The 25996-nt window shown below is 39.9% G+C and overlaps 1 protein-coding gene across 5 annotated transcripts in view; it reads right to left on the reverse strand.

Moving 5' to 3' along the window:
• Nucleotides 1–7873: 7873 nt before the first annotated feature.
• Asah2 (N-acylsphingosine amidohydrolase 2) overlaps nt 7874–25996 on the reverse strand; it is a 68459-nt gene continuing 50336 nt past the window's right edge. For 2 of the 5 annotated variants that reach the window (XM_050160632.1, XM_050160625.1), the window contains exons 15-22: nt 25881–25975; nt 23703–23742; nt 22620–22715; nt 21569–21664; nt 19093–19239; nt 14218–14277; nt 11932–12020; nt 7877–10760 (exon numbers count right to left, since the gene is read on the reverse strand). In XM_050160632.1, the coding sequence (XP_050016589.1) occupies nt 10571–10760; nt 11932–12020; nt 14218–14277; nt 19093–19239; nt 21569–21664; nt 22620–22715; nt 23703–23742; nt 25881–25975 (813 nt within the window). In that variant the 3' untranslated portion in view covers nt 7877–10570. Of the gene's footprint in view, nt 10761–11931; nt 12021–14217; nt 14278–19092; nt 19240–21568; nt 21665–22619; nt 22716–23702; nt 23743–23846; nt 24050–25880; nt 25976–25996 lie in introns of those variants that run through there. The other 3 variants (XM_050160651.1, XM_050160640.1, XM_050160657.1) reach the window with 3 other exon arrangements.

Consider the following 25996-nt stretch of genomic DNA (forward strand, 5'->3'; position numbering starts at 1 on the left):
AGCATTAGGCATTTCCTCTCTCCAAACGGTGGTTTCTAAGTTGCTTTTCCCAGGAAACAGAATCAAACCATTTTTGGACAAGTGCCTGACTCCATGGTTCACATGGATTTTTGAAAGAATGGATGAGACTGGCAGCTCCTGAATAGGGTGTCAATCACAGCTGAAGTGAGAAAACAGGGGCCAAGTGTCTCTGGCTTTGTGAAATAGAAAATAAACAGCATTGACCAACAAAGCCTTCTTGGTAAAAAGGAAAGAAATAAACTGAATCTAATTAAAATTTAAGCCAGGTGTGCTGTCGCGGTGGATGGTAGTTATAGGAGGCTCATGGATGCGAGGTCATCCTTGGCTATATAGTAAGTTCAATGAGACCCTCAATGGAAAGAAAAGACTAAATAAATAAACAGATAAGAGGCTGATGTCGGCCCCCATGATGATGAAGGGCTTGCCTGCTGTGCCATCGTGACGACACAGTTCAGATCCCTGGAATCCATTTTAAAGCCAGGTGAGTATGGTGTTTTGCCTGTAAGCCCAGCACTAAAGAATGTCTCTGGGGATCTAGGGAACTAGACTAGCAAAATCAGCATGTTCCAGCTCATCAAGAGATCGTACCTCAAGAACTAAAGAACAATCCAGAAGGATACCTGAAGTCAACCTCTGGCTCCAAACTGTGTGCACACACATGCACTCACACACATGAAAATGCATACATACTGCATGTACATCACACACATATATACACAAAGAAGAGAGGGGAAAAAAGGAAGGAAGGAAGGAAGGAAGGAAGGAAGGAAGGAAGGAAGGAAGGAAGGAAGGAAGGAAGGAAGGAAAGATGTGTTTCCTACAAACAGTAAAGACAAGAAGAAAAAGTAAACCACAAGGAAGAAGTTTGTCATAACATGGGGGGGGGAATCTAGTAGGCAACATGGTTTTTAAGACAAAAAAAAGGAGAGAAAAAATTGATAACTGTTCTATTATAAGTTCAACATAAGATGCAAGTAAAAATGTTAAGCACGGAGCTAGAATGGACTGATTAAATGGAACCAGTGCCAAAAGACATCCTTTAGACAATGGGGGCAATTTGGCCATCAGCTCTGCAGTAGACGGAATCAAGGAGCCATTGAATTTGCCAGACATGAAGTGACCTTGAAGCTAAGTGAAGCAAAAAGAAAAGACTTTGTTAAAGAAATAACTATTTTCAAGAGAAACATACAGGCCAACCTCTCCCCACCCCAGAAAATGGGAAAGAAAAGAAAGGAACAAGATCAGGGGAAAGTACGAAATTTCTGAAGCTGCATGGTGAGATAGGCAGGGTACCATCACATCGTTTTTCCACAAGAAGATAATCCTGAAAACACACTTGGTGGTAGTCATCTAAAACTGGTTTCCAGGCAGGGCTGTCATGGCGCTCTTCTTGTACCATGGTGAACCACGGGAAAAATGAGGGGGACCCTAGATTCCTCTAGAAGTGTCATATCTCCCAACCATGGAGGAATACGTTATTTCTCACAGGACTCCCTTCTACGTCCGAATGTAATGACTGAGATGTTATTTAGTTAATCCAAAAACTAAAATGCTCTTGAAGAGTAGAACACGATCTTTGTGGTGGGGTCTCTAAAGCCTTCTCCATTCATAAAAGCTTTTCTTGAAACTGAAAATACTCACCTTAAACATGTCCTGAGTTACTAAAGGGGGAAAAGTTTACTACCATGGCTATCTGTAGTATCTTCTAAATATGGGTACAACCATCTTCTGCCTTCATTTAAAATTGGGTCATTCAAACCTCATTAAGTTCATTATGATTTGTTTCTGGCTTGCTTCCAGGTAAACAGACTTTTGATAAACTCTAACTGACCATGCAAGAATCATACAAATAATCTTTCAGGGAGCCTCCAGCCTTCAATCCACACCTGTTCTGAGGATTTAGGTTTGTGAGACAGAGTCATTATTGCCTTCTCCTCGTGTATCAGTAACTCTAGTCACAATGGACATGACTGGTCCCTGGGTGTTGACATTACAATGGTATGGTGAAGTAGTTCTCTGTCTACTTAGAGAAGAGACAGGAAATTATGCTATGCTTTCTCATACTCAAATTTCTGACTCTAACGATGATCTTTAATTTTCAGATGTGCGATCCAGCTGTTCATTTCCAGAGGTGCAAATCCAGCTGTTCATTTCCAGATGTGCAAATCCAGCCCGTTCATTTCCAGATGTGCAAATCCAGCTGTTCGTTCCAGATGTGCAATCCAGGTGTCCCAATCCAGATGTGCAATCCAGATGTCCCAATCCAGATGTGCAATATACATACAGGTTTTCTTTTTTCATTTATTCTTTTCTCCATTCTTTCTATTGCCAAAGCCTCTTATTCTTCCTTTTTCTCTCCTGATACTCTTTTTTTTTCTTTTTTTTCCGCCTCCTCCCAGCCTCCCATTTCCCTCCCCCTTCTCCCACCCCTCTCCCCCTCCCCCCACTTCTCTCCCCTTCCCTCTCCAGTCTGAAGAGCAGTCAGGGTTCCCTGTCCTGTGGAAAGTCCAAGGTCCTTCCCCCCTCTGTCCATGTCTAGGAAGGTGAGCATCCAAACTGGCTAGGCTCCCACAAAGCCAGAACATGAAGTAGGATCAAAACCCAGTGCCATTGTCCTTGGTTTCTCTTCAGCCCTCATTGTTTGCCATGTTCAGAGAGTCCGATTTTATCCCATGCTTTTTCAGTCCCAGTCCAGCTGGCCTTGGTGAGCTCCCAATAGATCAGCCCCCACTGTCTCAGTGGGTGGGTGCACCCCTCGTGGTCCTGACTTCCTTGCTCATGTTCTCCCTTCTTCTACTCTTCATTGGGACCTTGGGAGCTCAGTCCAATGCTCGTGTGGGTCTCTGTCTCTATCTCCATCCATCGCCAGACGAAGGTTCCGTCCAGATGGTACTCCTCAGCACCTAAACAGGGACACCTGGTAGCCCAATGAGCCGGTGACAAAAGGAAGAACGTGGCAGGCAGGGCGGGGTCCAGTAGAGCACAGGAGACCCTGGGTCACAAGCTGAAGATAACCAGGCTCCCTTGCAGGGGACCTTGAGGCCTGTCCGGTAGGCAGGCACTCACCACTCTGGGTGGGTAGCCTTAGTGTAGGAGCCTAAAACTGTTCTTGAGCACAGGTCCTAGCAGACAGCAGGGCAGGCTTCTCATTTGACTTTTCATGGAAAGTAAATTAGCTTCAGATTTTACTAAAGTTCTGGACAGTGATAGGCGACCCTCATAGCTAACCAATATTATATAACATCAGTTGCTATAAAATGGCCATCTTGTGGGGGCAGAGTAAAGAGCAGAATAAATTACTAAACCCTCTAAATCAGAAGGTATCCAAGAATCTCTTTTGACTGATACCCAAAGATGAGGCGATCCATCTGCTGGCCCATGTTATCATCGGCTGTAGCTGTTCTACCCAAGCACAGTTGAGTGAGGGGCTTGAAGGACAGAAACATACTGCTCCACCGCTCCAGTTGCTGTAGAATAATCCCTCTGTACACTGGGAAAATGTGCTGCACTCCTTTTTAAGAAAAAGCTGATTGGCAGGTAGCTAGGCAGGATTTTCAGGACAGACAGAATGTTGGGAAGAGGAAGGGCAGAGTCAAAAGAGTCATGAGTCAGATGCAGAAAAAGCCACATGAAGTTCATAGATGATGTAAACGAGCCTTAGAGCAGCACATGGATAATAGAAATGGGTTCATTTATATTGTAAGAGTTAGTTAGTGATAAGCCTGAGCTATTGGCTGCGTATTCATAATTAATATTGAGTATCTATGTTGGTTATTTGGAAACTGGTGGGCAGGAAAGAAAAGTCCACCTACAACCATGTCCGGAAGTTTAAGATCAGTGTCAACAGGAAAGGTTTCTCTTGAGAAACCAAGAGAGAACTGCTCTATGCCTCTCTCCTGGCCTATTCTGGTTTGCTGGCATCTTTGGCATCCTTAACCTGTCGAGACAGCCTTGTGACCACTGCCGTCATGGTCATACTTCCTTGTCCTCATATACATTCCTTTGAAAGGGATTATTCTATACACATTATTGGATTAGGTGCTCACCCTTCTCTAGTATAACAGCTTTTAAACAAATTACACCTGGAATGACTTTGCTTCTGAATCAAGCTACATTCAAGACAGGCAGTCAGGGGAAGGACTTTACTTACCTCTTTGGGAGAAACACAATTCAGCTCATACATAACAGAGTCAAACAAACAAACAAAAAACCTACCATATCTGCCCCAGATAGGGTTCCTAGTGCTGTGATGAAACACCATGACCAAAAGCAAGTTGAGGAGGGAGAAGTTTTTTTCAGATTTCACTTCCATATTGTAGCCCAATACAATTGGGAAGGCAGGAAAGGAGTTCACACAGGGCAGGAATCTGAAGGCAAGAGCTGATGCAGAGGCCATGGAAAGCAGAGAGGTACTGCTTACTGACTTGCTCTTCATGACTTGCTCAGCCTGCTTTCTACCCAGAACCACCAGCCCAGGGGCAGTACCACCACAATGGACTGGGCTCACACATCAATCGCTAATTAAGAAAATGCCCTACAGGCTTGCCTACAGCCTGACTCTACAGACACATTTTCTCATTTGAGGCTCCCTCCTTTCTAATGACTCCAGCTTGTGTGAACGTGACATAAAACTAGCCAGCACAACTGGTCGCTTGTCAACTTGACACAAAAACACGAGACTATTAAGCCACAACCTTTCTTTTTTTTTTGTTCATTCCAAAGATCACATGTTAATGTCGACATCACAATATAAAACATTTTGCTAACTTAGTTTCACAGTTGCACAAATTCAAACACTTTAAAGGTTCAGTCTCTTTTTAAAAAAAAAAAAATTCAAAGTCTATCAACTGTAGGCACCTAGAAAATAAAAATAAGGAAAATACTTTCTTATTTCAAGAAGGAAGAAGCAGGGAATGGTCACAATCAATTCACAGCAGAACAGAGCTCCAACTGCATGAATAACTTAATGTCCAACATCTTGAATATACTCATAATCTCCTAGTCTCCTCCAAAGGCCCTGGGTCCTTTTTCCTGGCTCCACATGCTGCAGCCCACACAGATCGCTCCCTAAGTTCAGGCCAGTTCCACTCCATTGCTGCTGCTGTTCTTGGCAGCAGTGCCACTGGCATCTCCAAAATACGGGGTCTTTTGCTGCAACTGAGCTGCACTGTCACCCATCATCTCTACTGCGCTCTCCTCAGACACTCCAGCCCTGCCTCATAGTACCAAGCCTCATCTTCCCCATGACCCTGTCATGCCTTCAAAACTGGTACCACCTGGGTGACTTACACTACCAAGCTGGGCTGCCAGCACAAGGTACAGCCATGGCCATCTCTAGAATATAGCTTCTGTGTGCTAACTTGAGATTCCCAGAAGATTCCACCTCAACAGTGCTGGCCCTCTCTTAATCACAACTGATTCTGCAGTCCCGGCTGACCAACATCCATTATCCCAGCAAAACAAAGATTTTCCTCCAGTGGTTTTGGCCTCTTCATGATCTCAGCTGCTTACTTAGCCCTAGCTGACCAGACACGACAAATTCTTCACATATAAGTTCTGGTAGAGTCTTTGCTTCCCTCAGAAACTTCACAAGCCAGGCCTCCATTATAAACACTGCTCTTAATGTTCTTATCATTCAAGTTTCTAAAGAATAGCCCACTGAGCTCTTAGCACTCAGCGAACTAGCCTAAAGTTCCGAGGTTCTTCCACAATCCTCCCCAAAACATGGTAAGGTCTGTCACAGCAATACCCCATGGTCCTAGTACCAACTTCCGTCCTAGTTAGGGTTACTATTGCTATGATGAAGCACCAAAACCAAAAGCAACTTGGGGAGGGAAGGGTTTATTAGACTTAGAGTTCTATAATACAGTCCATCATTGAAGGAAGTCAGGGAATGAATACAAATGGCAGAAATCTGGAGGCAGGGGCTGATGCAGAGGCCATGGAGAGGTGCTGCTCACTGGCTTGCTCAGCCTGCTTTCTTGTAGGACTCAAGACCACCAGCCCTGGGGTGGCACCATCCATAATGGGCTGAACCCCATTAATTAATTAATTAACTAATTAATTAAAGCCAGAGAAGAAAACACCTCATTGACAGCTTTCCTGGAACTTTACTACACATATTAATTGAAGTTCAAGTTCCAGCTCTTGTAAAGGCGAAATGTTATTGTGAGAACTTATTTTTTTATCACTTTGAATTAAATGACCCAAGTGCTGAATTAAACAAGTTTGGATTGTTTGACAATTCCAAACTCTTAGGGCCCCAAGTATTTTCTGTATCATTGTTGTCTTTAACACAAAGCTCCATCATTGTGGTTGATGGCTGCTCAAGGTTTTGCTATCTTGTTACTTTCACATCTGTAAGGAAGGGAATCCGGTCAATGGGTTATATGTCTATAACTTCTGTGAGCATTCATGGGAACACGTTGCTTATATACAACACTGGGCCTGGGCACAAGCACAAACACAATGTCCCCTTCCTTCTGACTAATTTCTTCATGTACTTTAGGTCTTAACTAAGAGGTCATTTCCCAGGAAACCTACCAGGATATTTCCCTAAGCTATACTGAGTTGTCGTCTCTAGTACTATGGACTAATCTAGCATTAGGGTCCATGTTGTTCACAGTGTCTGTTGACCTGTTTGCTTTGCCCTTTAAACTTTTAAGTTCACTAATAAAGAGAACAGCTCTGTGGCCTCATCATTTTTTATCTTAAAGATTAAATGTCAACCACAAAGTACACAAATGTTAAATACAAACTTGCTAAAGAAATACACACATTTTCCAGGCAACTATCAGTTCTTCTTGAGGACGGTGGTTCGCATGGCTTTTCTAAAATATATTTCCTAGGATAAAACTCATTGTCATTATTTCAAAGAGAAAATAGGGTGGGGCTTTAGGTATGATCACTCCTTATGTTAGTAAGCTATAGATGTGGCCATACATAAAAAAATAAAAAGTTATGTGGTAATGTCAAAAGCTGACATATGGCTTTCCATGCCCACTTCCCCAAGTCACAGGCCCCCTTTCACAAAGACGAAAGTATCATTTTAAAATGAGCTGTGTACAGCTGAGTGCCAGGCATACATCATGGATCAAGAGGTAAATCTCCAAAGTTACAAAAGAATCAGTCTTGTTGATGAACTTTAAAAAGCTGTGCTCTCCATTTCTTCATTCTTGCTATTAGGATTTGCCTTCATTTCTCAACGGAGAAAACATCTAATAGTCTCTTTTCAAGCCTCCCTGCAGCTACGAATATCAATCACATGGCTCATTTCTGGAGAAGAAAATATAATGGGGAGTCTTCTTGTATTCTTGCTAGTTTCCACCTTCCAAAGGAAGATCCAAAATGCAATCTCCCTTCCCCCTTTACTTTTGCATGTGGCTGTACAAAGCAATCTTTTGACTGAGAGGATAAGCCAAAGAATTCATATCAATATGCTGAGAAGAGTATCAGGGATTTCACTGAGGAGCTAGAACACACCTGAATCAGTCACTTCAAGAGTTAGTCCCATGTGAGCTTGCTTACCCTCTGGACCACTCTTAATCAGAAAGATCTTGTTACTTACAAATGGGCGCATCTTAACTCTTTGTGGGGGACAGTATCTGTCTGTTTCCTTCCCTGAAATTTTATCAGTTAAAGATTCCAAAATCCAGTTTAAATAAGCAAGAAAGAGTGAATGCTCAGGAACCATGGTCATAATTTTGAAACACTAAAGTTATGAAGAAATCATCTAATAATGATAATTTATGTTTAAGAATAAAACCCACATTTTAATACCATGGAAAAGCAATAGGCTTGCTTATGCTAGATGAGAAATATAAGACAGCAGGTTGACAAAGGGCGTTCATCAGTAAATTTATTCTTGGTCTTGCTATTCAGAATCAGCTCATAACTTTATAACTAGCCACCTGCCAAAAAAAATGTCTCAGTTGTCCAAGAAGCTCACAGAGTACCTGCTATACACACGTTATTAGCATCAGACCTTCAGAGGTTGGAAGGGAACTGGGAGTGGGTATATTCAGTTTGAGTGACTATCTATCTACGAAGCTTGAATAACACCCCGACCTTGAATAACAGAACCACAGCCTTCTTCCATCTTTCTTCCAAGTGTCCACACTACCTCTCATTACAAAATACTTTTCCCAAACACTTTTTCCAAGTATAGTTCTTAATTTATTATTAAATAGTCTCTTGAATACTGACAATTTTACAGAATAATAACTTTTACAGGATGCATAAAAATATAGACCTGGAAAAGAAATTGTTTTATGCACTCTAAAGGAATCACAGTATCCTTGAAATCAGAGTAGGCAAGGCACAACAAGTGAAATACAGACAGTTGGACAAACAGACTCTCCTCCAAAACAGTGCTCTCGCCAACCCAACCACCACTTCCCATATCCTTTTCCAGAGCTTCTTCCATGCATTTTGGCTCCATGACATTATTTACAGACAGAGACACAAACAGGATCTGTGGCTTTAGATGAACTGATCAAATCAGTTACCTGATGGGGTTCCTTAATGCCCAGATAACAGAGGTTATATAATGCAGGGACCTAGTCATGGTTTGTCTTTTTTTTATAGACTGCAAAAACTAGAGGCATACTAGCTGCAAGAGAAGAAGTCTACTGAGGAACTATGTTTCTGTGGTTTGTTTCCATGCAGGGCTGGGCACGCAGATGCATGATACAATGGTCACTATGGCATAGTTACCAATGATAAGGAGGGATTCCTAGGCAGACTTTTTGAGGAAAGCTTCATTGGGGGAATGGTGATGGGAAATACATCATTGTGTTGTTCTGGAACCATGGGAAATACATTTTCAATCACATCATGGGTTCTGCTATCATTTTTTTATTTTGAGATAAACTATTTTCAAAATGGGTTAAGTCCTTGAATATTTACACTTAGTAGGGTGTTCTCATCAGAATAGATATTTACACAAGCCTTGACAATCCTGATTAGCTCATTCTTCAGCAGTCATCCTCCATAGAAACACTGGAAAACAAAGTCAGCAAACCATGCTCTAGGCTCCTTTTGGTTTGGTCTACTATGCTTAAGTATATAAGCCATAGGGGAAAAAAAGTGCAGGTCTGCCTTACCATTTCTGTTTTTAAAATAAGGTACTTTTGAAATGAAGATTGATTTTCTCTTAAAATGCCTACTCCTTTACCTACCTGCAATATTATGACTAGACTTTACTAACTAACTTAGGTAATTTTAAATGCAACTAGAACTTTCAATTCATATTAGATTGTCCTATCTCATAGGTTAGACTATATCATAAGCACTAAAACATTACTTTCAGACTAATATTTAAAAATTATTTGGGCCTCTTTCTTCCCAAATCATAATAACTAGCGTAGAAGATGATTTGAAAAATGTGTGATTGTCAAAGATCCCTCCAGAACTTAGATTTCTGGTTGACTATTCTATTCTTCAGAGGATTCATCTATGCAATCATTTCAATATGACATGAATGAGTACAACACCAGATATGTATGTTTAAATTACTATTCCATAATTCAGAAGAACCGTGAGTGAGTGAGTAGTTGCTAAGAGAACAGATAGATGCCTTTTAAATTTCCCCTTTGATGACTGTATTTCCAGTCTTAATATTTTTGTCTTAAGATCTACATCCAAGGCAAAGCTTTATAGTTTGAGGTACATTTGACTGGCGAAACATTTAAAAACCATTTCTAGTAATTCTTGGGAAGACTAGACATGATCTAGCAGGATAAGGACACTTTGAGGAATTCAAGGCATGATCAAAGCACTGTAAGGGACATCCACATACATGGACTCTGGAGGCAATCACAGAAAAGATCTGAACATGAACAATAACCCTGAGCCAGGCAGACCCATCCCAAAGATTGAAAGAACTAAGCTCATTTGAATGCAGAAAAATCTGGCATGCAATTTTTCTGGGTGTATTTTAGCTGGGCTCATATATTTGTAGTAAGTTTACATGATACTTTGTAAATGCAACTAGGGGAAAATATATATAATAATCTTATTCTAACCTAAAGTGAATTAGACCTTGTTATACCTCTCTGGAAAATCAAGTATCAATCTAGAGGATTTCTAGAAAGTTCTCTAGAATTCTCATTCAAAAAGTCTATAAATAATAGGTTAAACATTGTTCACATATCTTCAAATACTATCATTGTATTGCTGAGATTTCATATTAAAGGGAATTATCTCTTAAGGAACCACAAAGCCTCAAGTAAAATCATGCTTTAGGATGAAGACCACAAGAAGCATGATTGCCAGACAACTTCTCTCATACATAGTCTCTCATTCACTAATAACCATTCATTCATTCTTTCTTTTTCTCTCTGCCCTCTTCTCTCCCTTCCCTGTAAGCATGCATATGCATAATCATACAAACACATAAACACGCATATCTGTCCCACCAGCAATAAACTATCTGTCCCCCAAGCAGGGACAGCCACAAAAGAAATCAAACTGATAGTTCACATTTGTGTGAAATCACTCTATAATGTACACAGAGAAAAGCTGTTCTTCAAGATCTGTCAACATTTCACTAAGTAGCTACAACTTCAAAAGGAGAAGAAATGCCTTCAAATGCAAGTATGACGGCAGGCTTTAGAAGTTCTTGCTTCCGATTGTGTCCAAAATATCGTATTCTGTAGATCCCAGGCTGTGCAGTATCTGGAATATACCATTCAATTGTTGCATTGCTCAGACCCAGTAGTCCCTTGTGCCAATAAAGCCTGTTAATAGAAAACAAGCAAAAAAAATATAACATTGCTCTTTAAAATGTTTGATTTTCATTCTGCACAACAGCCCAGGTCCCCTTCTTACCAGATGACTTCAATCTGCCTGTACAACCTTCAACCTGCAGGCCCAGCCTGCAGTGTACAACTTATGCCAGGACCTTGCTAGTTCACTCTTTGAACATCCTCCCCAGTCCTGAGATCGGCCCAGAGTCCCACATCCAATTCCCCATCCCAGTCCAGTCAGACATATCCAATCTGTCCCCAACCCACAGCCAACATCATCCTAAATGGAGAAAAACTTGAAACAATCCCACTGAAATCAGGAATGAAACAGGACTGTCCACTATTTCAACTTCTTTCCAAAATCATGTTCTAACCACTCGCTAGAGCAATAAGGCAAGAGAGGGAAATAAACGAGATATAAATTTGAAACAAAGAAGTCAAATTATTTTTCTTTGCAGATGAAATGATATTATATGTAAGAGATCTGAAATTTTCACCAGAAACAATCTGGGAACCATCGATAATTTCAACAAAATAGCAGCATGCAAAATCAGCTTATAAAAAATCTAAAGCTTTTCTATACACCAACAATAAACACCTTGAATAGGAGATCACAGACACACTCCTATTCACAATAGCCTCAAAAAATATAACATATCTAAGAATAAACCTAACCAAGCAGGTGCAGGACCTCTGCAATGAACTCTACCAAATCATGCCAACTCCTTCACCTAGGATATTTTTCAACCAATTTACAAGAAGGCTGACTAGTTTTTCAAGAAATTCCTGTGACCATGGGGGAAAAAAAAAACAAAGTCAGTGCAAGCTGGAGAGGGTCATAGCTCAGGGATACAAGTGCTTTCCCAGTGTGTACCAGGCTCTAGATTCTACCCCAACAACACTAAAATAAAAGCCAAAGGATGTTAGTCAACATCTCATTTTACCTAATCCTAAAGAAGCCAACACTATGCTGGCTGCTCCCTGTCAATAGAGTTCAAATGGAGCCAAATAAAATAATTAAATGTGGCCGGAAGGAGCCTTGGAAATTCGGTATCATTAATATCATGTCGTGTATTAAGAAGTCTTTTCAGTTTGTCCTTGCTACATTTTGAAGCAACTGTTTTCAAGGCATCACAGACAAATAACACATAGACAGGCTTACCTCGTCTCCCAGGAGGCATCATTATACATTATCTGCCAGTCGGCTATAGAGTCCTCATACTTCTCCACAGTGAGGAAGGTTTCATGGGTCTGAAATACAATTAACACCGTTTATCAAGCACAACACAGTCACAGAGAGATCCGGTCTGCTCTGGCTCCCTTCGCTACGCACCAACCCACCAATGTCTGCCATGCACAAGCATCAGGATTTTACCCAAATTCCTGGGCGCACCCCTTTATGCAATGTCTTCAGAATGATACTTTACCTCTTTTTTAAGAAAAGCACAAAAATTTAGACATTTTGAGGAAGCGCAATTATATTCACAGCAAATTTGGAAATTAGGACTGGGAAGAAATTTAAAGTGAAATGAGATTTTAAAAAGACATAAATCAAGATCAAGAGGGCAAGCCTCTCCAATCACTCCATGATTGAGAAGAGGAAATGGGGCATCTTCCTCTCTCTCACTCTCTCTACCTCCAGGTAACTGAATTATTAGTTAACATGCCTTCCTAAGTCAAAAAGTTGAAAAATGCATACATTGTCCCTGTCCTGGGGTGCTAAAGACACTTCTCCACTGTAATAATAGATGCCTAGAAACCATATCATAGGCAGTGTATTTCTACACTGGCAGATAACTATAACAGAGCAATTTGTTTCAGACCAAGAATACAGCTTCAAATAAAGTAAAGGTTTGCATGATATGACAAGGTAATATATAGTCCTCATAGTACTCGTGAGATGAGTGCTCTGAGGATGTCAAGCATCATACAGCATTTTGATATCTTCAGAAAGGAATGTTCTGACCTTGCAAATGTTCTGGAGGAACTTGACCACAGGTGCACACTGACTGTCAAAACATTGGAATATCTCTCCCAAAACTTGATGTGGTGGCATCATATATTGCCACAACTCTACCATGAAGCAACTGCGTTTGAATAGACCGAAAGGACGCAGCTCATTTGGCAGGAAGGTGTTTTGGATTACAAGTGATTTTGGACCTTAGGAAGAATGACAATATAATGGCTATATCCACAGTCAGGGTAGAAAAGTGACCTAAAAACCACTTTTATAGGTCTACTTTCCTCCAAAAATTTCTACAGATTTTGTGTTTGTGGTTTTGGCGGTTACCTTCTTTTATTTAGTTAGTATTTTTAAAATTTTGTTATTTATGTCATTGAGCATGTACTCCGAGGAATGTATGAATGCCACAACACACATGTTGAAGTCAGTTCTCTCCTTCCTCCCTGTTGGTTGTTGGGACTGAACTCAGGTTCCTCAGGATTGGTGACAAACTTCTTCACAAACTGAGTCACCTTACCAAACCAATTTTCTTTAGTTTTTGAGACAAAGCCTTGCTGTATAGGGCAGGCTGGCATACAACTCTTGGTTATCTAGCCTCTACTTCCCACGTCCTGGGATTTCAACTGTGAGTCACTACGTCTAGTTTGATTAGACGCTTGGAGTCAGAACCTATACCACTATTGTCCGTTTGGATACAAGATTACGGAAATTGCAGAAAACTACAGTCATTTATTTCTAGGCATGTTGTGTGTATGTATGTGTGTGTGTGTGTGTGTGTGTGTGTGTATGTGTGTGTGTGTGTGGTTTATCATATATATCACCAAAGAAAAAAACAGGACATGTTTGGTAACAAATTTTTAACAGTAATTAACTCTAAAAAACAGATTTGTGGGAAGAGGTACTTCCATGTCCTACTTCATTAATTTTTGTGCTGCTTGTTTTTACATCAGGCATGTTATTTCTTATGTAATTTTTCCATGTTAAACATTCGATTGTGTCAATAGGAAACCGGCCAATGTAAAGCACATGGAACAGAACACTTAGGGCATGTACCAGTGTGCGATCTTTCCAAGGCTAAAGCAGTCTGGAGTAGCAATGCTGGAAGGGTCAGAAAGGTCCCTGAAAGGAGGGGAAATCGCCTTCTTATTTTTTTTTTTTTTTTTTGCCCCTTTCACTATGAAAACACACTTAGTTAGTTCTAAATTTAAATGTGTAAATGAGAATGTCTCTGAGTCTGTGTCTTCTGGAAATACAGTTTGCCCTGCAGGAATTGTTCTCCACACGACATTCTGAAGGGTCCAGGACAGTCTCCCTGTGTGCTGTGTTCCACATTCAATTCCTCACCAGCTGTACCCACTGAACATTTTCCCACCTCCAAAAATAAAGTAAGAAAAATCTGATATATTTTTGAATATGTGCGATTCTCCTGTAAAGTGAAGGGAAACTTTAAAAGTGGATTTAAATTTAGAAGACAATGAAGCTCACCTGATTTTCTGCTGAATTCTTTGGGTTAGCACCTACAAATGTAACTTCAACCACTTCTCCCTGCAAATAAAAATGACACCTAATTAAATCTAATACATGCCTCTTGGCTACATTCGGATTTGAAACATTATCTTCTATACATCCTAGCATCATATATATATATGGTTGTATATATGAATGTATATATTCCATATACATTCCTGTATGCATGCTCTATTTAATTAAGTGGTGCCCTTCTAAGTTTGTTGAAAATTGGAGCCGAAGAATTTTATTTTGGCAGATTCATATATAAATAAAGATCCAGAGCTACAGGTTTTAATGGGGTAACACATTAAAATGACTTCAGATTGTGTACAGAGCCCTATCATGAAACAACACTCACATACACCACAGAGAAATCAGAAGTTAACCACACAGTTAGAGCCACGCGGTCATTAACAAAGTTGTCCAAACATTAATTGGAGAAAAGACAGTTTTGACAATGATCTCCGACAGCATGGGGAATGATCTGGAACTACAAATAGGATTGCATGAAATTAGAATATTTCTTCAGTCCAGCAGAAGAAGCCATCAACAGAGTGAAGGGTATCTACAGGATGCCCTAAATCTTTGCAGATTTATCCATCTTAGCTTCTTTTCCTATTCCTATGATAAAATACCCTGACAGGAGCAACCTACCGGAGAAAGGGCTTGTTCTGGCTCACAGTTCAAAGGTCAAGGCAGCACTGAGCTCGTTTTCTACATTTTCTTAAAGATTTATTTCATTTTTAATTATGTGTGCACATATATGTCCATTTTGTAGACATCTGACCAAGTGTAAGTGCTGTCCGAGGCCAGATGCCTCAGATCCCTCTAGAAGTGGAGTTACAGCTGGCTATGAGCCTCTGACATTGGTGCTGGGAGCCACACTCCTATTCCCTGGAAGAGGAGTGCACCGCCTCAACCCCTAGATTTCTCCATTTTATACAGACCTGGATCTTCTTTCTTAAAAAAAAAAAATCGCCAATCAAGAAAATGCCCACAGATACACCCACAGACGGATCTGAGGAGGGAAAGTCCTCAGTCGAGGGTCCCTCTTTCTAGGCGACTCCGGTGTGTGTCAGCTTGACAAAATCTAACCAGCAAAGCATACCAGAAAAATATTTGCATGTCTATGTTTATTACAGAACTATGGACAAGAGCTAAGATAGGAAGCTGTTGGACATGTTCATTAACATATGAATAGGTAAAGAAAATGTAGCAAATAGAACTTTATGCTGTGATGAAGGATAATTAAATTAGCAGGAAATGTAATAAAACTGGTGATCACTGAATTTAAAAAAAAGGTAAGACTCAGAAAGACAAATACTGCAAGCTTGGCCTCACATGTAAATGTCACCTATACATATATGACATTGTAACATGACAGTAGAAAAACTATGGCGTTTCAAATAGATAGGAACTAGGTTTCTTTGTGACCCTGGGATAAATATATGTACTTATTGTTTGTTTCTGTCCACTCCCCACAATTCCCTGTGCCCCATTTCACCCTATTGCTGACCCCTTCTCCCCAGTTATCCCCTACTTCTGCCCTAATGACTTGTATATTCTACTATTCTCCCTTGGTCCCACTTCCACCCTCCCTTCAGACCTCTTTCTCTCAATGTTTTGGATGCTAACAAAAAATATTTTAAAAACCAAATCTGGACATCACAGAAGCAGACAAAAATGCTCATCCCCAAGCTCCATATTTGTCTAAGTGCCGTCTAATCACAACCACAGCAGATTTTCTTCTTCACTCCAGACCAGGCTTGGGTGTTCCATCGCATGAATATTTTGTTGCATCAGCTTGTTGGGATTGAGACTGTGGTTGGACATTGGAAGATGATTCCCAAGGCACTTAGCAGAGACACATTAGCCTAACGAGGAATTCTACAAGCTCTAACAGGAAATCAGCAAGACAAGCCAAGGATCATGATTTATCCCAGCTCTTATCAGAAAAAGCAAGTTTGAGGAGACTTAGGGGAAGGAAAGAAAGAACAAATAAGAAAAAATATGATGCTATATATAGATATAATTGTGAAAATATAAAAACGAAACCCACTTCTTTGCATACTAAGTAAAACAATATAAAAATGCAAAGAAGATGAATATGTATAAAGTATATAATATATAGTATGTATGGCCTTTGAGTAGAAAGGGGACTATGGTGGGGTGGAGAGCGTGCCTAAAGTGGGGGCAGAGGGGAAGAGAGGGTATTGGGGTTGATAAACATTGCCTGTTTTCTCTAGATTTAAACAGATATAGGAGGTGAAAACAGACAGGGACCAAGGCACCAGGGAAGCCAAGCAGAGGAGCCAAATACTATGACATACATGTGGCCTGGCTAGTTTTTCTCAACCTGAGGCAAGCTAGGGCCATCTGGGGAAAAGGAAACTTAATCAAGAAAAAGCCTACATAGGATTGGCTTGTAACCAAGTCTGTAGGGCATTTTCTTGATTAACGGTTTATATGGTAGGGGTTAGCCCACCGTCTGTTGTACTAACCTTGTCGTCTGCATCAATTCCTGCCTCGGGTTCCAGGTCTAGCTGCCCTGGATGATGGACATCAAGCTATAAGATGAAATAAACCCTTTCCTTTCCAAGTTGCCTTTGGTCATAGTATTTTGACACAGCAATAGAAACTCTAAGAAAACATGGATGAAAATGCCCTGATGAAACTCCTTACTCCTTATGCAAACTAAAAACTTTAATTAAAAAAAAAAATTGGCCATGTGGGGCAGTGGTGGCACACGCCTTTAACCCCAGCACTCGGGAGGCAGAGGCAGGCGGATCTCTGTGAGTTCAATGCCAGTCCGGACTGCAGAGCTAGTGACAGGACAGGCTCTATACCGCTAGCATTCAGATGCCATCACCGCCTTCTTTCATCTATGGGTACCCATACATATGTAGCAAACACTCTTACACACACACACACACACACACACACAAATAATAAACAGAAGAACTCTGAATACTTGTCTCCTAAAATCAGAGACAAGCCATGGCTACCAAGTATCACAAATCCTAGTCCAGATTTGTTGTGGTTTAAACATGATGTGTTCTTCCTCCCACAGTGGTACTGTATTGAAGGCTGGGGCTTGAGGGATTAGAATTGTTCAGAGATGATAGGAGTTTGAGGGCACTAACATCACAATGGGTTTGTCCATTTTTACCCACTATGAACTTGTACTGAACGAATCATTAAGGGAGTGACCTACTTGAGAAAGCAGGTCACTTGGAGCGTGGCTTTGGAGCCTCTATCTTCTCCCTGGCCCTTCCTCGTGTTTCCCTACACTTCTCAAACACTGCAGTGGGAAGATAATCCCATCACCCCTTTCCCTCCACCTCACCAGGCAGAAGCCCAGAGCGATGGAGCCAAGTGTTATGGTTTGAAACCTCTGAAACCATGAACCAAAATAAATCCTCTCCATAGTCGTGATACTTAACACTCAGCACCAACTTGGTAAAATTAGAATCAACCAAGGAAACATATGTCTGGGGTCTTTATGAAGATGTTCCAGGGAGGTTACCTGACAAAGGAAGACTCACGCTAATGTGAGTGGCACTATCCCGTGGGCTAGAAGACTAGACTGAATAAAAAGGAAAAGAGCAAACAGAACACTAGCATTTGCCTCTCTGTTGTGACTATGGAGGTAGTGTGACCAGCTGCCTCACATGCCTGTGGCTATGGCTTCCCCACCGTGGGCGGCTTGCATCCTCCATATGGGAGCCAAGAACAGACTCTTCCATCCTTTGATCTCGTCAGATACGATGTCAGAGCAGTGGGAAAATTAGCCGACACACCCGCCTTCAGTCGCTTTCTCAACTGTTCTATCACAGCAACAAGAAACTAACACTGCATTCGAGAGCATTTCCTACTTAATGAAGCCCGACTATGAAACTTCGTCATGCTTCATTGGATAAAAAGAGAAATCCAGAAATGGATACTTTAGTATAGTAGCATTTCACTTGTGGTTTAATAAATAAAGCTGGCCTGAAGAAAGTAAATAAAGCAGGCCCACTGGTCAGCCGTACAGGCCAGGCAGTGGTAACACACACCTTTAATCCCAGTAGCCACACTAGTTGCCACAGAAACCGGGCAGTGCAAACCTTTAATCCCAGTGGTGCACGCCTTTAATCCCAGAACTAGAGAGGATTATAAAACAGGAAGAAACAACTCTCAGGCTTAATCTCATTCTGAGATTCCAGGAAGCAGGATTGCCATTTTGGACTGAAGTAGAGGTAAGAGTTAGTGGCTGGCTGTTTCATTTTTCTGACCTTTAGATTGAACCCAGTTTCTACCTATGAGTTTTTATTAATCGTGCTTCATGAACAAGTAAATTTATTTAATTTACTGATTATATAATAAGTGTGGAATTTCCTAAGGAATTCATTACAAAAAGTAACCTTTCAGAATTAACACTTTTTCAGCGAGAATGAAAAAACACCTAATCAACATAAAATGTAGTAGTGGGGATCCTAGCTCGTTTCTGCATGCTTTTTCATCCCTTGATCTAAAAAACAACTTGGCCTAACTCCTGTGCACAGTTCTTTGACCATCTATTTAATAAAGAGAATAATTTGCATTTTAGAAAACCAATTTTATATAGTTAACCATTAGGGAGAAAAGCAGTGTTTCCCATTCCCCTCACTTTTGCAGAACCTCTGTAGAGATGGAAATAGATGTCAACATCATCACTGCTGAAGCTAGCCTGTCTGTGGTGCCGTCAACATCATCACTGCTGAAACAGTAATATGGTACCTCTAAAAAAAGGTTACAACGTTAAGCAACACCCTTCCTTTTACCTCCAGACGCAAATTCTTAACGCATTATAGAATTCCTCATGAATCTTACCACTCTGTATTCAGGTTTTGCTGCCTGCAGGACTTCCCCAAACTGTCTGCCTATCGGTGCTCTATCCGCAATATTAGGGATAAGTGTAGCTATCAGGTTTTCAAAGAATGGAGGCTCAGGACCACTGCTCATGTTGGCTACTGTGTCCTGAAACAGAGAGCATTTGTTAAAAAAAATTCCCTACCCCCAAACATATCCCAAGAAATGTCCTTATTAAAGGAGGCACACATATATCTACACACAGGCACTCCAAAAAGCTAACAACATTTAGCAAAATATGAGACACCCTTGCTTAAAATGAGAGCCTAAATATTTGTAATTTAAAGTTTCTGTTAGAATAAAGTTCTTGTTGAAGGTTACTTTGCTGGTATAATCCAGAGATCACAAAGGAAACACAGAAGCACACTATTATGGTGAGATTCTGGGCAGCCATTGATTTCATTGCATGGCTCAGGGTAGGGACCTACCACACATTATAACTTCATGAAATGATACTGAAATTATGCTTAAATTTTCCAGCATTGAAACCCATGGATGTGTTTATTTATGTTCTCATGCATATGTGTATGTAGTCAGAAGTCAACACCAAGTGTCATTCCTATTCAGGTACCACCTACCTTGGTTATTGTGATAAGTGTCTCTCATTGATTTAACTAAATAACTTGTAATCAAGCCTGGGGGATGCTCCTGTCTCTATCTAGTGCAGTATGTGGCATTTCTGTTCAGATGCTATAAATTGACCATGGATCATCGTGCTTGGAAGCAGAAGTTATTTCTCTACTTCTAAGATGTTACTTTGGTTGGTTGGTTGCTTGCTTGCTTTTTTTTTTAAGTGGGTCTTAGCAATGCAATTTGGACTTACTTGGGAATTGTTGCATATCCCAAGCTGTCCTGAACTCATGATTCTACTACCCTAGTAGCCCAAGTGCAAGGGTTACAGACAACTACCAACATGCTTGGCTCAAACTGTGGGTAATCTTTTACCCAAAGTCACTACCAAGGTTCTCTTCTGGTCCCAAATCTGAGCTAAATAATATAATAAATATATCTTTATTTAAAAATTACGATTACCCTGACTGATAATGTTTTCCACAAGATTTACCAACTTAAATGGGGGCATCAAAAACAATAATCTCATTTTTTTCAATATCCCTTTATGTTTTTTAACCTTTACATTGGACTGCTAATTTTTATAGTAATACATGGTGTGGGGGATGTATTATCCCTCTTACTCTGCAAGCAAGAAGATGGGATTGAATACACTCAGTTGGTTTTCAAGATCATATAGTCAATCTTAAACTAAGTGATCATAATATAGACCAAGAACCAAGTGTCCAAATGACTAGGTCTAAAATTCAGAGGGGCACTGTGGTTCAAAAATTGAATAAGTAAAGTATATTCAAGTCCCAATATTGTATTAAAATTTCAAATACAGCAGGCAATTCAAGTCAGAGGTGTATGAAATTGTCGTAGTTTGTCTATAGCATGTAGATCTCCTCTGTTTCAATCCAGTACATCCGCACTCTTTCTTTAAAGGGTGTATAGTACTTACTATGCTGCAATTTCACAGCTTTTACTATTATAAGGCTATCATGAGGCAAGTAATATACTTACAATTATAAAGTTTACATATATTATATACAGACCTGTTTGTTATTTTAAGTTCTTTGTTCTACCTGTCAACTAATTGTCTGTACCACAACTGCAGTTATATAAATAACTGTATCCTAATGGGAATTTTTTTATCCTAAGAATCTTTAAATCAGTTGTACACATTTCAGAAACACACACATGTGAATGCCAAGGCAATATTAGAGTTCAACAAACCTAAGCCTCCATTCATCAGAACAATTTATAGTATCTTGAACCATCAAGAAATTTAAAATGCTACTTGTTAAAAGGGTAAGAGTCCTCTGAATGGAAGATACATCTCAATTTCAGAGATATTATAATGAAGAAAATGAGCATCTCAAATATTCTGTATCTGTGTGGTCTACTCAACTCTCTGAATGGGAGTAGAGAATCTGGAAAGTGAACGCTGGCTATAGTTATAGTGCAGATGGCCACTTACCACCTTCAAGAAATTTTAACCATCTAAAATATGGAGAAAAATAATGTCTCCTTATTTCAAAAGATCACTTCATGTTTATAAGATATATAAATGCATATTATCTTATAAATATACATTTTATATATGAATACACATGTGAAATATATGTGCAAAAGACTGTGATTACTAAATGGTAGTGATTGAACTTGAGTATTGCTATCATTAAACTTTGAATTACTTTCTCAATGATACCAAGTAGTTCAGCTTTCTTCCCTAAAGAAAACTGCATATAATTTAAAATTTGTCAAATAACATGTATATAAGGTTTTCTTTCTTGATTCTGTGCCTCCTTCTCCTGAAGATAATCATAGACATAGAAACACACACACACATGCACACACACATACACACACATGATTTCATTACCGTAGCAATTGCTTTAGCAAGGTCACTGAAGAGCTGGATATATGCAGACAGAGTGTGTGGTCCATAAATTGTAGATGCTGCTTCATACCGCTGAGCCTACAGAAAAAAAAAACAAGAAGAGGTGTAGACATTTTGTATACACCAATTTGTTTATAGAAGTATAGCATTTTCGGCAAAGAGATGTCCGGACCACTCACATAATCTAATACCAGCAAATACTCGGTGTTTTTTTGTGAAATCAGAATGTGAGCATTTTCCACTAACCAGCCTAAGTGAATAACTGTGCCTAGTCATTGTAAAGGCAATGGGATATTTTGCTTATGTCATTTAGGCCACGATTTCTTTTACTCTAAAAGATGTTACAGACTTCCACCTTTTGTGCCCGTGGCTATTTTAAGTTTTTGCAATATTAGTGATCTCCCCCAGGCTGAAAGAAAATGAGGGTAGAAAGGATTCTATTTAGTAACTCCTAGATAAGTTGACTGCTAATTGTCCCCTCTGTGGAAGGACTTCTACCTCACCACAGAGCTAAGAAATAGAGCCAAATGCATCTCAGCATCTCATTATGAACTCCCTGCCTTTGGTGACTCTACAGGAACCTCAAGGCCATCAGTATGCAGGGCCCTCATCATTACAGAAACAGCAGTATTCTGCATGACACCCTTCCAGTATCTCTACTGCGATCACTTGGCCATCATACTAGACCCCTCTTCCTACCTCAGCCTACATTCTGTAAGTCTGCAGATTGTTTCATAATTGGCCTTACCAAAGCGTAAGACAGCAAGTGCATTCTGGGTAGTCATTTGCATGTCACAACGCAGGTTTCTTACCAGTGCCCCCAACAAAGCAAGTTTCAGGAGAAGGTGGGAGTCAATGAGACTATTATGCTGACATATAATTGGAAGTGACAAGTGCCAAACCAAATATAATCTTTGGCTTATTCTCATTGAGTCTCCACCTAAAACCAAGTCACCTCTCAGGATCATGGCTGAAGAAGTCCAGAAAGAATGTGCATAGAAAAAGAGAAAGCCATGAGAACTTTTTACTTTACCTGGTATTCTTCATATGTAGTGATATAATGTGTGTAAACATTGCATAGACCCGAAACAACAACGGTCATATCCTTCATCCCATACAATTCAAACTCCTAGGAGGGAAAAGTAAAAGACTTACACCACTTAAGGCTGTTGTTATCTGAGCTCCACATAAGGTGCACATTGCTATGAGTTATTAACAGAAGACATATCTCTTTTTTTCATTTTTTATTGATTTTATTTGGCTATACATTTTTCTCTGCTCCCCTCCCCTTCAACCCTCTCCCATGGTCCCCATGCTCCCAATTTACTCAGGCGATCTTGTCCTTTTCTACTTCCCATGTAGATTAGATCCATGCAAGTCTCCCTTAGGGTCCTCATTGTTGTCTAGGTTTTCTGGGTTTATGAATTATAGGCTGGTTTTCTTTGCTTTGTGTCTAAAAGCCACTTATGAGTGAGTACATATGATATTTGAGGAAACATACCTCTTAAGGGAAATCTTCCCAATGACCAAGACCACCGAGGAAGAAAGAGATGTCAAAGAGTACTTTGTAAATTAGACCTAATCTCCATTAGAGTTGGACAAATCAATGGTGCTGTGGAAATCTTAATAATCGTATCAGTGGGTATAGACTCCTATTATTAAAGAGTAATTGCCCCAAAACTATATTGAGTTTATACTATATAATTCAGACATGTAATCAGACCCAAACTAACAAAACAAGACATTTATTAGATTGTCATTTTGCAACTATTCTTAATGCATTCTGAATCTCAAGAAAATATAGGGAACAAACAAAATCCTCCTAGTGCAAAGGTTTTCTTTAGACCATTCGTGATATTCTAAGCAACCTCTAGACAAAATTTACTACTTATTTCATAAAAGTATTATCAATTTTAGTTATTAAAATGTAAATGCCAATAAAATATTTTAACTTGGTTATAATTACCTTACTGACATTTCATATTTATCTCTATCCACGACCTTCAAGAATTGCAAACTTTAGCTATTTTAGGAAAGAATAATTCAATAGGGAATTTCTTTCTTTTCAAATACAAATGTGTAAGCATTTTAGCATTGTAGTTCATATTTAACTTACTTTTTTAACTGCCTCTCGAAATCGTCGTCCTGACATGGTTCTGTGGCAAGAAAGCAGAGTTATGTAAACATCCTCCCATTTGGAATGTGTGGGAACTATTCAGAAAGGCTTTTCGTAAATGCCAAGAAACTTAGCCTAGCTCACCCACAGCAGTAAAATATGTAGGAAGTCGATAGTGGGGGGAAAAGGCTTAGCTTTTTTTTTCTTGACTGGCCTATCTTCAAAGAAAATCCTGAACACAACTGCCCCAAAGACGGAAATGAATTCAATGAACAACACCAAGAGAGGAAGATCAGCAAGGGTTGGGGTGGAGCTCAATGATGAAGTACTTTTCTAACAGGAACAAAGCCCAGAGCTCCTCCCCTGGTGCCACAAAAAAAAAAAAAAAAAAAAAAAAAAAAAAAACANAAAAAAAAAAAAAAAAAAAAAAAAAAAAAAAAAGACAACACCATTTCCTATTCATGGTTTCGACACAATGGGTTAGTTGCATTCTACAAGTGAGAGCTTGGGCAGAGAGAAAGTTTGATGGTTGGCCCTACCCACAAGTAGGTACTTTTTCATTTTCATATTTATTCCTCCAATATCATCTTGAATATCTGCTGCTTACCAGGACCACTTTTACATGCTGATGATTTAATGGAAGGGAAATCACATTCCAAGAATGGAAGGTGACCACCGCATAAATGAGGAAGTGAGCTGAAGATAAGGGGAGAATAATAAAGCCGAGTAACAATGGAAGGGGGTGGCGGGAGGGGTGGAGGTAGTAACAGCGCTGACGCTGGTGCTGGCGCGGCGGAAGGGAGAGTGACAGCGATGGGTTCTTGCTGGTAAAGATGATTTTAGGTAGTGTGAATAGAATTGGCATCTCTATTCAAGATTCGAGCAGAGGAGTTAAAAAAAAAATTAAAAGACTTGGCCATGAGACTAACCAGAGAGAATGTGTTTCATGCAGAAAGAACCGGAAATTTAAATCCCTGAGCTCAGAACATGCTTAGTGACTCTAACAAGTGTATTCGTAGTTCTAGCTATACAAAAAAACCTTGACAAGGGCGCAGCATGACTGAAGCAGGGCGAACAAGAGGCAAAGTCAAAAGATACCAAGACAGGGAGCTTCGTGAGACACAGACCGCGCGGGGACCTGAAGGAAATCGGAATGATCCGGGGATTACCTGGAATAAGATGGGAAAGGACTGGAAGGTTTTGGACAGAGGAGTCCTGGTTTAAAGCAATGGTTCCCAACCTGGGGTCATGACACCCTTGGCAAACCTCGAGCTCCAAAAAAAAAAATTTACATTATGATGCAAAACATTAGCAAAAATTAGTTATGAAGTAAACATGAAATATGAAAGAAAATAATGGTACAGCCACCACAGCATGAGAAACTGTGTGTGAAAGGGTCACAGCATCAGGAAGGTTGAGAACCACTTTTTAAAAGAAATGCAGGAGACTGCTGCATTGAGAAAGAGGACAAATGAAGGAACCCAAATTGGAGGTTACTGAAATAATCTGAGCAGAAGATAACGATGATGGGGAATGAAAGAATGCACTGGGTAAAATGTAAGAACTTGATGTATTCCTGAAAGAGGTAAAAAGAAAATGCAAAAACTATTTCAACAACTTCCTCTAATGAAAATAAGAAAGATTGTAAAATATACAGGCTTAGAACATTCTTCAGTCTTTCCAATATCTAAACTGATGCGTTCAAATCTTTTCCTATTGTTTCAAGTCCATGTACCAACACAATTTATTGCACCTTTCTACCTTTGGAACGCCAAGTTTGTGGATTTTTCATACTTTCCCCATCTTTTTCATGGGTGAGAAGTCAGCATAGACAGATTTATTCTTCAGAGGCCCAGTGAAAAAAAGGAAAAATTATTTGTTACTGCTGCCAAACATAGTACAAGAGATCAGCAGAAAACTATCTTCCCCTATAAATTAGGCCCAGGGACAAGGAGATGCCTCAGTAGGTAAAGATGCTGGCCACCAAGCTTGATGACCCAAGTTCTGTCTCCAGAACCCATATGGTGACTTGTGGGATCTATCCTCTAACCTCCACAGGTATGTCAAGACCTATATGTCCCACCCACAAATACACAACAACAGATAAATGATTTTAAAAAGAATTAATCCTGACAGAAATCCATTTGTTTAGTATAAAACACTTTATAAAGAACTTACGTAAATTCCCCAGGGATAGCAGCTATGGCCAACGACCCAAGAGTCACAATCTGAACATCAACAATATCTGGGTGCCAAGGATGAGGTTTCGTCAGCTGGGACCCAATACAAGAAAA

Source organism: Alexandromys fortis, unplaced genomic scaffold (assembly GCF_014885135.2).
Source record: "Alexandromys fortis isolate MF-2015 unplaced genomic scaffold, M_Fortis_MF-2015_v1.1 scaffold_10, whole genome shotgun sequence".
NCBI lineage: Eukaryota > Metazoa > Chordata > Mammalia > Rodentia > Cricetidae > Alexandromys > Alexandromys fortis.